Source organism: Drosophila subobscura, chromosome U, assembly GCF_008121235.1.
Source record: "Drosophila subobscura isolate 14011-0131.10 chromosome U, UCBerk_Dsub_1.0, whole genome shotgun sequence".
Taxonomy (NCBI): Eukaryota; Metazoa; Arthropoda; class Insecta; order Diptera; family Drosophilidae; genus Drosophila; species Drosophila subobscura.
This window is the reverse complement of record NC_048534.1, coordinates 8,351,141-8,364,499: the sequence shown is the minus strand read 5'-3', so window position 1 is coordinate 8,364,499 and position 13,359 is coordinate 8,351,141. Positions and strand designations below refer to the sequence as shown.

General features: G+C 48.0%; 2 protein-coding genes across 5 annotated transcripts in view; one reads left to right on the top strand and one right to left on the bottom strand.

Annotated features, from left to right (window-relative positions):
- Positions 1 to 111: 111 nt before the first annotated feature.
- Positions 112 to 5,559, top strand: LOC117902125 (protein SMG5). Of its 2 annotated transcripts, none has more exons than XM_034813251.1 (6): positions 112 to 213; positions 682 to 872; positions 933 to 2,575; positions 2,631 to 4,040; positions 4,109 to 4,267; positions 4,326 to 5,559. In XM_034813251.1, the coding sequence occupies exons 2-6, from the start codon at positions 700 to 702 to the stop codon at positions 4,565 to 4,567; spliced, it is 3,627 nt and encodes a 1,208-aa protein (XP_034669142.1). In that variant the 5' UTR covers positions 112 to 213; positions 682 to 699; the 3' UTR covers positions 4,568 to 5,559. The 2 variants fall into 2 exon arrangements, with proteins under 2 accessions (XP_034669142.1, XP_034669143.1); XM_034813252.1 differs by having other exon boundaries at positions 162 to 406.
- A 546-nt stretch (positions 5,560 to 6,105) lies between these two features.
- Positions 6,106 to 13,359, bottom strand: part of LOC117902126 (centaurin-gamma-1A) — a 54,813-nt gene continuing 47,559 nt past the window's right edge. For 2 of the 3 annotated variants that reach the window (XM_034813253.1, XM_034813254.1), the window contains exons 3-8: positions 9,822 to 9,963; positions 9,618 to 9,752; positions 8,198 to 9,556; positions 8,005 to 8,122; positions 7,563 to 7,938; positions 6,106 to 7,495 (exon numbers count right to left, since the gene is read on the bottom strand). In XM_034813253.1, coding sequence (XP_034669144.1) covers positions 7,172 to 7,495; positions 7,563 to 7,938; positions 8,005 to 8,122; positions 8,198 to 9,556; positions 9,618 to 9,752; positions 9,822 to 9,963 — 2,454 coding nt within the window. In that variant the 3' untranslated portion in view covers positions 6,106 to 7,171. Of the gene's footprint in view, positions 7,496 to 7,562; positions 7,939 to 8,004; positions 8,123 to 8,197; positions 9,557 to 9,617; positions 9,753 to 9,821; positions 9,964 to 10,707; positions 10,809 to 13,359 lie in introns of those variants that run through there. The other variant, XM_034813255.1, reaches the window with a different exon arrangement.

Here is a 13,359-nt window from a genome sequence, read left to right as displayed (position 1 = left end):
ACTCAAAAAAGAGTTGTTTGCCGAACGAACACTAGAAATAGAATTACGATATAAATATATTTTTATTTAAAAAAAAATATCGATATGATATTTGTATATATGCTTGACAACCCTAATTCATCGTCGTGCGACCTATTAAATACCAAACACCAAACACAAAGAAACGCAGAATTGCAGATACGCGTCCATAAAACAATCCAAAACTGATAAAAGGTAATGCAGATCATGCAGGTAAACAGCGTATCAACTACCTGAGTGCACGCAGGTGGGTGGTGCATGGACTATTTCGTCACATCAGAAATACCAGTGCAGCAGCAGCAGAAGCAAAAGCAGCAGCGACCAGCAGCCCAAGAAAAGCAAGCAACACCGTGTTTAATTGATTATTCAATAAAACACCATCAACGAAGCTGCGCGTGTATGTGTGTGCGTCATCAGTTGACGCAAAAAAAAACAACAACAATCAAACGTAAAAAGAAATTTCGCTTGAACAACAATTCGTCAGCAAAAAAAAGAATTCCGGGGATTTTCGAGAAACAGCTGGAAAAAAGACCGAACCATACACGGATACGCACATTTTGTACGCTCACACGCCAGAATAGTTGTCGCAGAGAAATTTTGTGTATTTTGTGGTCACGTCACATGTGCGCAGAACTGAAATTTTGCTCTCGTTTTCTTCCGCAGAATTTTCGTTGGTCCGATATGGAGGCGACACTTAGCTCGGGCGGCTCGAACGCCTCCAGCGAGTGCGCCATAGAGGCGGGAACCACACGCAGCCGCTGCCTGGAGCCTGCATTCAACAGCAACGGGCACTGTGGCAACGGCAATGGCAACGGTGCTGCCCTGCTTACCCAGGAGGTGAAGGATTTGTACAAGTAAGTCATTTTTACTCGTAACAGAAAGTGAACCGAAAGTAATGTGATTGCTCTGGACAGATCGCTGTACACTGCCTCGAAGCAACTGGATGAGGCGAAGAAAAATGTGCAAAGCGTGGAGCAACTGTTCCAGCACGAGATCGAGGAGAAGCGCTCGCTGCTGGTAAACCTGTGCAAGCAAATCATCTTCAAGGATTACCAATCGGTGGGCAAGAAGATCCGAGAGGTGATGTGGCGACGCGGGTATTACGAGTTCATAGCCTTCGTCAAGAAGAACTGGCACAAGCAAGGCGTGGACGCAGCCACTGCGCAGGAGAATATGCAGAAGCTGGAGCGCTTTCTCTGCGCGGGAATTTTCAACTACAAACGTTTGTCCTCCAAGATGGAGGAGATCTATGACTTGGATTTGAAGTATCTCATCGACTTCTCCATCATAAGTGATGGCTACATTAGCGACATGATAGGGGAGTCCAAGGAGTCGACCAACTCTTGCACACAAGCCGTGGATAAGAGTCTGGAGGCCGTCTCCTTTGCCCTGGACACCATTCACTCATCGTTGCTGAGCCTGGGCGACCTTCATCGCTATTTTCTTGACTTTCGCATCGACAGTAAGCTGAGCATCAGCAAGGAACAGGTGGCCAAGTACTACCTGGAGGCCTTTAAGCTCAACCCGGCCATCGGCATGGCCCAGAACCAGCTCGGCACACTCTACTACGGCCAGAACTACGATCTGGACTCCACCTACCATTATCTGTACTCGCTGGTCTGCATTATACCCTTCGAGCTGAGCGAGAACAATCTGAACAAGCTCTTCGCCAAGCACACCGAGTACTTGGAGCAAATGGACCCAAACAAGCTCGACTTCAACATTGAGGACTTCTTTGCCCGATTCTATCTGATTGTGGATATCTTCTTCTTCGACAAAGAGGTGCCCGACTTCAATGCCCTCTGTCACTGTGTGCTGATTGATCTGCGCAAGATTCTCTGCTCGCAGCAGCTGCGCATGCCGGAGCCGAGCATTTACAAGATCATTTCGATTTTGTTCTTCTGCCTTTCCAAGCTCAAGATGATCAACTCGCCCAAGGTGTACTCGTTGCATGCCTTTCTGGTGGCCGCCTGCTCGGATCTGATGGACGCCTGCATTGTCAGCATTGAGCAGACGATTCTGGCCCGCTCGGCGGACAACGAGCAGTTCCAGGCGGACTACGAGCAGCGATTCGAGGAGTTTGACACGCTGGTCCGCAAGTCCCGCAACGAGTACAAGAACTGGCTGGCCGCTGTTGGAGAATGCGAGCGCAAGGACAAGAAGTTGATGCCCCGACCCCACTCCCTCAAGGATTGCAGCTCCGATTCGCGCGACAGTCAGCGCTCCGTTGACGATGCGAAGACACAGGAGACGGGTGACGGCGAGAAGAACGTTGAGCCAATCTCGACTCGCTCCAGTGACGAGGCCAAGGAGAGCGATCTGAAGACGCCCCTCTCCTGCAAGAGCAAGCGGCGTGGCATGCGCCTGCGACGACGTCGTCGCAAGATGGCCCAGTCGGACGATAGCTCCTGCTACGACACTGAGAGCGACATGGACACGGACTTTTACAGCGACGAGGAGGACTACACAGACCTCAGCTCCAACTTTGACACTGACTTTAGCGACATAGATGCAGCCGACCCGGGTGAACCGTGTGCCGAGGATCCATATGAGACAGGTAAGCTCCTTATCTCCTCTGGTCGAACCCCAACTAATTCTCCAATCTCCCACAGCCGCATCTTACAGCAAGAAAGGTCGCAGATCTGCAGGCGAATGCTGCAGCAACGATTTGATAGCCAACGATTTGGACGACGAGGATGTGGTCATTGAGGAGGAGAAAATTATATACCCCGAGCTGGAGCGTCGGCCCAATTCCCAAGAAGCAGACTCAGAAGAGTTGTTGCACAGCTTCGAAGTGCTGCAGCTGAACTTCAAGAGCGCCGAGGAACAGGCGAAACCTGTGGAGGTAGCGATGGAGGCAGAGTGCCAAAAGCACACTGTGGCGAACGATCGCGAAAGAGAGCCAGAACCTGAACCACCCGTAAGCCTCTCGGAGCCACCAAAGAAGCTCATATATCGCAACAAGTACACAAAGATCAATCCGAACATTATCATTGAGTGTCTGCACAATGAGCCGACCATCAGAGCCCTGAAGATGCTCTTCGATTGGCTGCGCGTTAATCCGGAGATACTCATCGGTTGCTACCACTCGAACCCCGAGTTTGTCCACAAGATCATGAAGCTGCTGAACTACTGCAATATTGATGTCTTCACCAGGAAGGTTTACTTCGAGCGAGAGCTCTTGACCACCTCGAACGTGCGGGAGGCCCTCGTTGAGCTCTTCGATGTGCGGGCCAATGTTCCGCTGAGCGAGGACTTTACCTTCAAGAACTTCGATATCTTCCAGAGCACCCAGATGACCTTGGACTGGGAGACGATCATTAGGGAGCGCGTGACCCCACAGGAGGAGTCCATTCTGCGCATCTTCAAAATGGTCGACTTCGGCTTCTTCATTTGCAAGCAGAAAAAGTTCAACTACAGATTCTGTGTGAAGACGCGACGTTTCACCGAGAACCAGAAGAAGAAACAGCGAGAGGAGAAAAAGGGTGGGGGATCACGGCGCCGAGAGCGTCGCACTGCTCCGAAGACCACTCGCAAGCGTAACGAGGGACGCACTCGTCGCTACTCGGATCGCAAGAACGGCATTGTCCGCAAGAGCTACACGAGCAACGAGGAGAAGGACACCGTTGAGGAGTGCCGCAAGATGCCGCGCAAGGGTTACCTACGTAATCGTAATGCCGAGAAGGCAGCGGCAGTCATCGCCAGTGCCACTGGCACTTCAATGGCCGGAGGCACATCCGCCTCCACCACCACAAACAGTGTCATTGAGAAACTCAATGTTCAGTCCAGCTCGGGAGCAGATGAGGAGCGCTCTGAGGCAAAGTCGAAGAAGTGCGAGCTAATGGGTAAACTCTGGCTGCAAAACGAAGTGGGGAAACTCGAGGAGGAGCTGCGAGACAGTCCTCCCCATGTGGTGATGTCCCCATTTGTTGTGGTCGATTCCAAGGCGTTGACCGAATACAATGGCATTGTCAAGTCGTTGGTGAGGACCAAGAAGTGCATTGTCCTAATACCGAATGCAGGTGAGTGCACTCAAAAGTGGAATAGTGAAGTGGTCGAAGTCATTGTGTGTTCCATTCCCCCATTTCAGTACTCAACGAGCTGGACGATTTAAAAAAGCGCAGCGAGAATGTGCGCCATGTCATCCGTTGGCTGGAGCAGGAGTTCAAGCATGGCAACCGTCACCTGCGCGCCCAGCGCGACAACGAAAGCCAACCGCTATCATTGCTTAAGATCTCGCGGAAGATGGGTAAGTAATGGATTAAATGTGGGCAGTGCCTTTAATTGAATTTAAACTCTTTGTACAGATCGCGATGCTTCGGTCTTTCTGCAGATTGCACAGTTCTGCAATCATCTTGTGGCCAACCATGCCGATCCGCATGTCAGTGAGCTGCAGAAGAACGTTGTCACATACTTGTCGGGCGATAATCTGCATGAGAAGAATCGCCAGCAGCAGAACTTTAGCTATACCGGAATACTCGACTCCATACCGGCACGCTACGCCCAGATTCAGAGCTTCTACTCCAAGTTTAAGGCCAACAAAAAATGAAGGGGCCTGAGCGTAGCGGTATCGGTAGCGGGCGCTAAGGCGGCAAAGACAAAGGCAAAGGCAACTGCAGATCAGATGCACTGCAAGCAAAGGGTGCGAGCGTGTTCTCTCTCTGTACAACCACAAAATCGACATGGAGCTCCAAAGTTAACGAAATCCGTGGCCAGCGGGCCGCGGCAAAACAAAATCAGCAATCGCTGCTGCAGCCTACGTTGCGGCTGTGACCCCATTCAAAACTGAATCTGTTTACCATCAGCGGGAACAGGATCCCTGCCCCAGCCCACGCCCAAGCAGCAGCAGCAGCAGCATTGCGTGGAATTTGCTTGTTGTGTTTAGACAAAACAAAAACTAAAATACCAATCAAAAAGCGTTCACTTTCGACTCAATGGCAACAATGATGACGACCAGGCTCAGCTAAACGGAAAAACGGCAATCAAAACACTGGAAAACCCATACAAAATGAAAAAAAAAATACAAACAAAAAATGCAATATTAAAAAATTAACCTTAGAGCAGGCGAGGGCCTCAGACGGTTCGCGGACAAGAAGGATCATCTCCTTGTTCCTTGTTCCTGACGGGTCCAAGTGGAATGAATGAAGACGATAAGGATGACAGCCGCTCGGATTGTTGCTTCATATACCACACGGCATGGTCCACCAATATCTTCGTCTCAACCGACTTCCTTTCTGACACTTGCTTCGCCCCTCATGCAGTTGTGTTTCATTTTAAATTTCACAGTATGAGTAAATTTAAATTGCACGCTTAAGACCTTCACACAATCCGCGTGAGTCTCATGTTATAATTACAGTTTACATTATAATGCAAACCCCCAACTAAAGTTCTATTTTCGAACCGGACACATTGTAATTTCCCATAAACGAGGAAGCGACTCGCGTTAATATGTACACTAAATTCCACATCATTTACAATTTTCCCTAAATATTGAAAGCTTGTTAAATTTTGTTCAATTAAATAAAGCACCCAGGCGCAAAATTTGTCTTTGTTATTTTAATCGAATGAATGACAACTGACAGGAACAATTTCCTAGGTTCTTGGGCTTCCCTCTTGGATTTCCCGCTTCTATTTACTGGACTTTATGTGTTACTTGTGGATGCCAGTGACATTTAACTATTGTTATTCTTGATAAACCATCTTGTGGCCAACCCCGCCATTTCTCTGGATTTCTTAAGTACTGAGAGTAATTTAAGGCTACATTTTTATACGGCTAAGATGTCATATGCCTGAGGAACGATCAATTTAAAAGCTTATTGAAATCGTGCGCGTCCAGAGAGCTTTTCTACCATTTTACATCCGTTAATAAATTGTATCTTCATTTCATTTAGCTTTCATAGCATTTAACAATTTTTGAAGCAATTACCTTTACCTATTTTTCAGGCGCCAAAACGCATATTTTATGGATAGATTAACTTCTCCTATTCTACTACTATGAAAAGCAGTTTAAGCTGCCATGGAACAAACCAAACAAAGCTGTGTTTTTTGTTCAAAAAATGCAATCAAGTTTTTAAAATGTTTAATAAATTTTTATTTAATGGGTTTTCTTGTTCTTTTGTTGATTTTTTGTGTGTTTTGTGTATTTTGTGTGCTGCTTTTCCTTCCAATTAGATTGAGTTTGTCACGTTTTGTGGTTTGTAGCTTGTACAAATAGCGTTCACAATAAATCGAGGGTGTATACATATAGTAATATACATATACATATATATATATATAATATTGTTTGATTTATAACTATTTTGTATAATTGGTTTCAAATACTTTCAGTTTAATTTGTTGTCCAGATGGTACAATCCGTTAAACGTGCTTTCAATAGAAGTTTTTACTTGGATTTACCATGGCAAAGAATTCTGTTTTTTGCTTGTGAGTTGGTTTTAGCATAAGCTACATAAGTAGTACATGTTTAGGTTTAGGCGTGTTGATTTGTGGTTACCGATTATCAAGCAATTTCAACTATGAGTGTACAAACACTCGTATTATATGTATGTATATATATTTTTGTGTGTGGTGTATATTGTATAGCATAAGTTTGTTTTTGGCTTTAATCTTAGATTCATTTTGTTTATATGTAAATTGTTCATCATCAACTCCTACTACTGTTGCTATTGTTAGAGGTGTGTATGTTTGTTTTTATGTGTATAGTGTATGGATGTCTCTGAAGTCTTTATGAAATCGGTTAAAAAATAATAATATTACTACATAATTAGTTGTTTTGCAAACGACCGTAATAAAAAAAAACCTGCACACGATAAAACAATAATAATCATAATAAAAAGGTGTAATAATAGCAGAACGTAATACGAAAATAATAAATTATAAACTTGAGATTACAACAAGACGACTGTACAGGCATTGTGGGACGACTTAGGAACTAAACGAACTAAAAACTTCTATTCAACGCTTGCCAAAATAATAATAATACTAAATATAATTATAATAATAATAATAAAACATTTACATTTGCACAACATTCCTAAAAACCTATGCTCTAATCTCTATACATTCCGTTCCTCCCGAATTTCAACTAATTCCATTACATCCTCATCCTCGTACAACAAACATCAGGGTTTAGCTTATTGTAAATTTAACTATTTTAGATAACACCCGATACGGACTTCTCGTACGGCGTGCCCAGGGTGTCGCGTCTTCGGGGCAACGTGCCGCTGGCGGTCAGTGGAGCCGCCTCGGGGCAGCCTAGTCCCTCCAACAGCTCCACCAGTGACGTCGTGTCCTCGACGTTGTATTGTGGAGCCGGAATTCCGCCGTTGGCGGGTGGTGCAGGTGCGGGTACAGTTGTGCCCGCTTGCGCAGCTGCTGCGGCCTTCATCGACTTGGCCGTAGCCAGCGATTGAGCAGCCCTAGCATAGGCCAGGCAAGTGCGACCCTCATGATCCGTGTGCTTAATGTTGGCACCGTACTGCAAAAGGAAAACGAACAATCGTCAGTTAGTAAATGAATTTTAAATTATCTTTCAGGTAACTTACCCAAATCAGAAGCTGTGCAATGGCCAGGTTGCCTATGGCACAGGCCAGGAGCAGCGGAGTGCGCACATCCCGGGCGCTCACATTGGCGTTGGTCACCTCCGCTGGGCAATTGGCCAGTATGGAAACAATTGACTTGATGTCGGCGCGTATCACAGCCTCAATCAGCTGCTGCCCCGGGCTGGGACTTGGGTGCGCCGAAGAGCCACTGCCGAGGGGTGAAAGAAATTCCTTGGCCTCGTACTTGCTGCGTATCCATCGCTCCTTCTCCTCGCGACTGGCCTGCGTCGTTGGCTTTGCCCGTTGCCTGGTGTTCGACTCCCAAACGGAGTTGGCCAGGCTGTTGCCAATGGCCAGCATCACACTGAGATGGGGTGATCTAATGGTAGACAAATATAATGTTAAGCCACAATGCAGAGAGACTCCAGTGAGTTTAATAACTTACGGCCAGTCGTCCAAGCCCAAAGAGCGCACTTTGGATATGTGCGAGCCAAGATTGCGATGAATGCCGGAGCACTCGATGCACATGAGTACGCCCAGATTGAGGCTGGCCCATTCGGGATCTGCGTTGATAAAGAAAAGGGAGCAGAGGGTGAGTGTTGGCACAGATGAGAGCTGTGGCTGTAGCTGGTACTTACTTGGTGCTCCACAGTCGACGCAGTGGCCATTGCCTGGCACACGCTGACGTATGGCCAGCATGGCAGCCAGATCTGTGCTGGTCGCCTGCTTGGTCTTGCTGCTCTCAATGCTTTGCAGGCTCTTGAATATCTCCTGCTCCACAGCGGCCACCCATTCGTCGCGCTCCTCTGAGTTGGCTGCCTCGAAGTGCCACTGCTTGGAGTCCAGCGAGACAATGTAGAACTCGTAGCCATCGTTGTCGTCGGCCTCGCTCGCCTTCACGCTGCTGCTCTTCATGCGGCGGTGACGCTTCTTCACATTCGGCGTCTGGGCCTCCAGCTTGCTGGCCGTTGCCGCTGCCTCTCCAGCAATAAAAGTCTGCGAGTTGGAGTTGGACATGGCAATGCCCTCGTCCCCGCTCGTCTGCTGTGAGCTGTTCGACTTGAGGGGCTCGGTGCCGCCGGTTGCAACACCCGAACCAGCGCCCAGCAGGGAGAGCTTCTCGCTCAGCTTGCGCTGATTGTCCTTGGCCAGTGTGAGGCAGCCAATGCCGTCGCTGAGAGTGTTTTGGGCCCTCTGGCCATTGGCCAGGAGCGAGCTGGTCAGCGCACTGTTTGTGATGATGGACTTGGAGCCGCGCGGCTTCTGGCCCGGCACCTTTACTGTCACGTACTGCAGCGGAATCTCCTTGCCATGCACGTCGTCCATGTAGTCGTGCAGTGATGGGTGGTACGTGAGCCGGCCGTCGTCGCACAGCGTCACGTACTTCTTCTTCCACTCCTTGTTCAGGGACTTGCTGGAGCGCTTGTAGAGATAGCCCTGCTTGATGGGAATGGAGCGGCCGCTGCCCAGCTCGCTGCCTTTCGGCTCCTTGTCCTTGTCGGCCTTCTTCGAGGAGGAGGGGATGAACAGGTTCGAGCGTCGCCGGCTCTTACGGCTCGTCGTGGGCGTCGAGGTAGGCGTCGGCAGCTCCTTTCCGGGCGGCGGTGCCAGGTCGCGTGGATCACGCAGCTGCACCTGGGAGCAGTCGCCCTGCAATGAGCTAGCCGCTGCCGCTCCAGGATTGTATTTGGTTATGTTGTTGTTCTCGTTGGTGGCCACTGTCGTGCAGGAGGCCGAGGACGAGCTGCTCGCCTGCAGCGACCACAGCTTCTGTTCCGCCTGTGCAAAGTCCGCGCTCATTCGCAACGGCAGCTGCTGCTGTCCCCGTTGTCCGTGCATTCCATGGTGCTGTCCGTGTTGGCCGTGTGCGCCGTGCTGTCCGTTGGTGGGCGCCTGGTAGGGCGCCAGTCCGAGGCGACTTCCTTGTGGCGTTGTTGGCCTGGGCGGCTGCACAGACGGTGGCAGCGGCAGACGCTGCGACAGAATCTTCTGGCAGGCTGTGCGGAACGAGAGAATGTTTATTTCTGTAGGAGACTCTTCTGTGTGGAATTTACTTACCGTCTTGAAAGACGCGCTCCACGTTCAGGCCGTATGTAGCGCAGGTCTCGTAGTAGGAGCAGCGTTTCAGGTCGCTGGCCAACTTTCTGGCGCGGGTGTCGTCAATCACACGCGGATTGCGATCACTGATGGAGTCTGGAAAGGTGGGAAAGACAAGCAGGGCATAAGTAGGGAAGCCGCAGTAATGAGAACAAATCGACTTACCTTGCGTCCCCACCAATATCATGGGTATGTCCTGTCCGTTCCGAAAATGCGCCATTTTCGTGTAGTAATTGTAGACTGTGTTGAAGCTGCCCTCGTTCTCCAGGCTGAACACAAAGATTACCGCATCCACCCAGCCAGCGAACTGTAAGGAGAATGTCCAAGGGAAATGTATGCATGAGAAAGGGTTTATTGCCAGGGATAGCTGCAATCTGACAACAAAAGGAGAGAGTAGCGCTGCGAAAACAACGCTTTGGGACGCTGCGAGTCCTTGACTTTGTGGGCTTCTCGGGGGAGCCAGAGCGAGGAGTAAACAAAGTGCGGCGTCTGGCGGAAGCGCGCAAAACAATGGACCCATAACCATAACCACCATAACCAGGCGGGCTGCTAACCTCTCGGCGGGTCTCCTTTTCTTATAGGCCTGAGACTCGGTCTGTGAGGAGTCTCCAGCTCAGCGCTTGGGCTCTGGCTCTGGCTGTGCAGGACTCAACACACACACTTGAAAAAGTCGCTAATGAAGCACTTGAATGCCCTGCTCCTGCTCCTCCTCCTGCCTTCTCTGCTGTTCCTCTCGCCAGACGTGTGTTAAACTTTTTAATGATTTTCGTATGCCTCTCCACGCACACACACAAAAACAGGCACACACACACTCTCGCACACAATCGTACTGTCGGAGTTTCGAAGGATAATGAACTTTTATGCGGCATGTAAACAGTTCTGACTGCCTCTGCCTCTGTTTCTGTTTCTGCTTCTGTTTTTTTTCATTCACTTCTCCTTCTGTTTCTGCGCAGGATTCCCCGTTGGAAACGTTTCTCTCTATTGATTGACTGGCCTTCGATTCAATTCAATTCGAAACGGATCAATTAATTATGCATTAAAAGCTTTTTACCTGGCCACCGAACCCAGCCTAAGTATGCCGATGAATAATTTATGTAACTCTGTTCAACTCCATTCGGGTCCTGTCCGTTTCCGTGTCGTTGTCACAGGAGGAGCAATCGGAAAAAAGCCGCCCGCACGCGACGCCAGTCGACAAACAACTGGCTTCGAGAACGTCCTGGCAACGACGAGGACAACGGCGGCGTCCTCGTTGCTTTGTGCATTGTATGGTGGGTGGTTGGGTTGTTCGATGCTTGCTACAATGGTTGGATGGTGGGAGGTTGTCTGCCTCCTGCCCCGCCGCTGGCGTCGCGCCATCATGGCCACTTTTTATGATTTGTTGTGAAAATGTATGCAGAGGAAACAGGAAAGCAAAAAACGAAGCATCAGCAGCAGCATCAGCAGATGTAGAGGAAGAGGAACACAACAGTTTGCTGGATAACGGAGAGCGGGAGGAGAGGAAGCAAGAAATCTGCGCCAAATGGCGACGAAATGCTGACTCTCACACATATGTATACTCGATACAATGCAAGGCTGTATCTGTCTGTATCTGCATATGTGTTTGAGAATGCATACTGCATATGTATGTGCGTATGCATGTGGGTGCCTGTTTGGCTGGACGTATGTATGCTGATGAAGGAGAAAGCAAAACAAGAGGAAGTAACACAGTGCGGGTCACAAATTTGGGACCTTTGTGTACTTTTGTTGGCCAACAGTGTTTTACTGAAATTGCAATCGATCGTTTTTACTGTCTCTGATTTTGAACAGTTTTCATATATCAATAAGAGTCAATTATTTTTAGTAGCAATATTATCAAATTAAATGAATCGCATAGCAAACCTATTTTGCTACTCACAACTCCCATTTCTTCGTAAATTTCAACTCCATACGCTGCTATCAGCACCACCTCGAGTGTATTCCCCCCATTCGCATCCATTCGCAATAAGGAATCGACAACTGCTAGTCGCGTGCAATATTGTTGTCGCTGTGTCGTCGAGACACACGAGACGATGTCGTGTCTCGTAGTGCTATAAGCATGGTGGTGTATGGTAATGATATCCCTATGCGCTGGAGCAAAGAACAAAAAACAAAAACAACTACAAAGGCGGCCCGACCGAGTGGCGACGCGTCGCTCATGGAATGAATGATTTCATCCAAAGTTCTGTCACTGGAACTGTTACTGCGCGAGGGTGGGCTTTTGGGTTGCCTGAGGCTAATACGTGTATATACTCGTAGCTGGTGTAACTTTTGCCAACTCTCTCTGTCAGAAATGAGGGTTATTTGCTCTATGAAATATGAAAAATACGTTTATTATGTTCCATAAAGATGTGAATGACACGGGTTAGCCAAGGAAAGTGAAATAATGGCAGCGGGGCTGTGCAGGGAACGGCGAAAAGTGGACGATTTTGTGAATTGGAAGAAATTACAAATGTAGCAACGTTTTGGGCGGGGGTTTGGCCCGTGTAACGCCATGGGGCGGTTTTGGGGGAGAGGCTGCAGTGTGTGCGCTCAAGTGAGAGAGTTGATTGACAGTTTTGCATGCAGTGAGCGGCAACGATTATGCAATATGCATGAGGAGAAAGCTTCAACAGTGTGCAATGAGGCGAGAAAAATGGTTAACAACAAATAATATACATCCATTACCAGCGCATACCAAACTGTAGCTATTTTCAACTCTAAACATCACGTCAAGCTGTATCTACTCTCAAACTGTGAAGCGTTTCATACTGTAACATTTCTGAGTGACAAGTTTGGAAGCCATAACCCGAAGCTTAGCACAATTTCATGTGACTCCCAAGCTGTAGCTGTTCTCAAACTGTACCCAACGCTATTAATTTATTGATAGTTTGTACAAAACTTTAAAAACCGTTGCCTTTCTTTGGAAACTAACAGCATTCGAATTTTTAAGAAATTGTTTCCATATGGTTCTAAAACTGTTAATCTGAAACCGTTACTCGCAAACCTTGAACTCTTGGAACCGCAACTCTCAAACTGTTCAACTGTTCCTCTCAAGCCGTTTAGCCTCGACTACTCTAAAATCCTTTATCACAAAACGATGCCCTTCCTCGTTAAATCCCTAATCCTTTGTTGTGCTTCGATCAACGATAATTTAGGTCAATCATCTGCTTGACTTGCACAAAAAAATTGCAAACTTCTAATTAAACAACATAAAAATGGGAGAAGCGAAATATGCAATTTGAATAAAAATTGCAAACAACGGGAGACAGCAGACAGCCTTTGGAGAGAAAGAGACAGAGACTAGGCAGGGATAGAGCGAAGGTATTATAGGGATATAGTTGGGATTTCGAGGGTCGCGTGTCTGGCACATTTTTTACATGTAAGCAACCCCCTATCCCCACCCCCCTGGGTGTAAATAGAACCGCAAATAATAAAAAAAGAAAGAAAGAAAAGCGAAAGCAGCTTACAATTTATAATCCTCACTTTCACCCTTTAAGCCTCAGGCGCAGAATGTCGCCCGGGGGGTAGGGAATAAATCAGAGGCGGGGATCAGAAAATGCAATTGCAAAAATGTAAATTTGCGAACCAAGAATCGCGAATCCTTACATGCTGTACAATACACACTCGCACTCTGGTAGGGCATATCAAAGCCGAGTGCCGAACAACAAAAGCTCCTTGAGGCCTGGGCTCGAGGGAATCAATGAGT

Bases quoted from the DNA above. Each gene is read 5' to 3' on its own strand.
- LOC117902125 (XM_034813251.1), top strand. From the start codon at position 700: ATGGAGGCGACACTTAGCTCGGGCGGCTCGAACGCCTCCAGCGAGTGC. The intron at 873-932 runs GTAAGTCATTTT...TGCTCTGGACAG, and splicing joins GAGGTGAAGGATTTGTACAA to ATCGCTGTACACTGCCTCGA. The intron at 4,268-4,325 runs GTAAGTAATGGA...CTCTTTGTACAG, and splicing joins TAAGATCTCGCGGAAGATGG to ATCGCGATGCTTCGGTCTTT.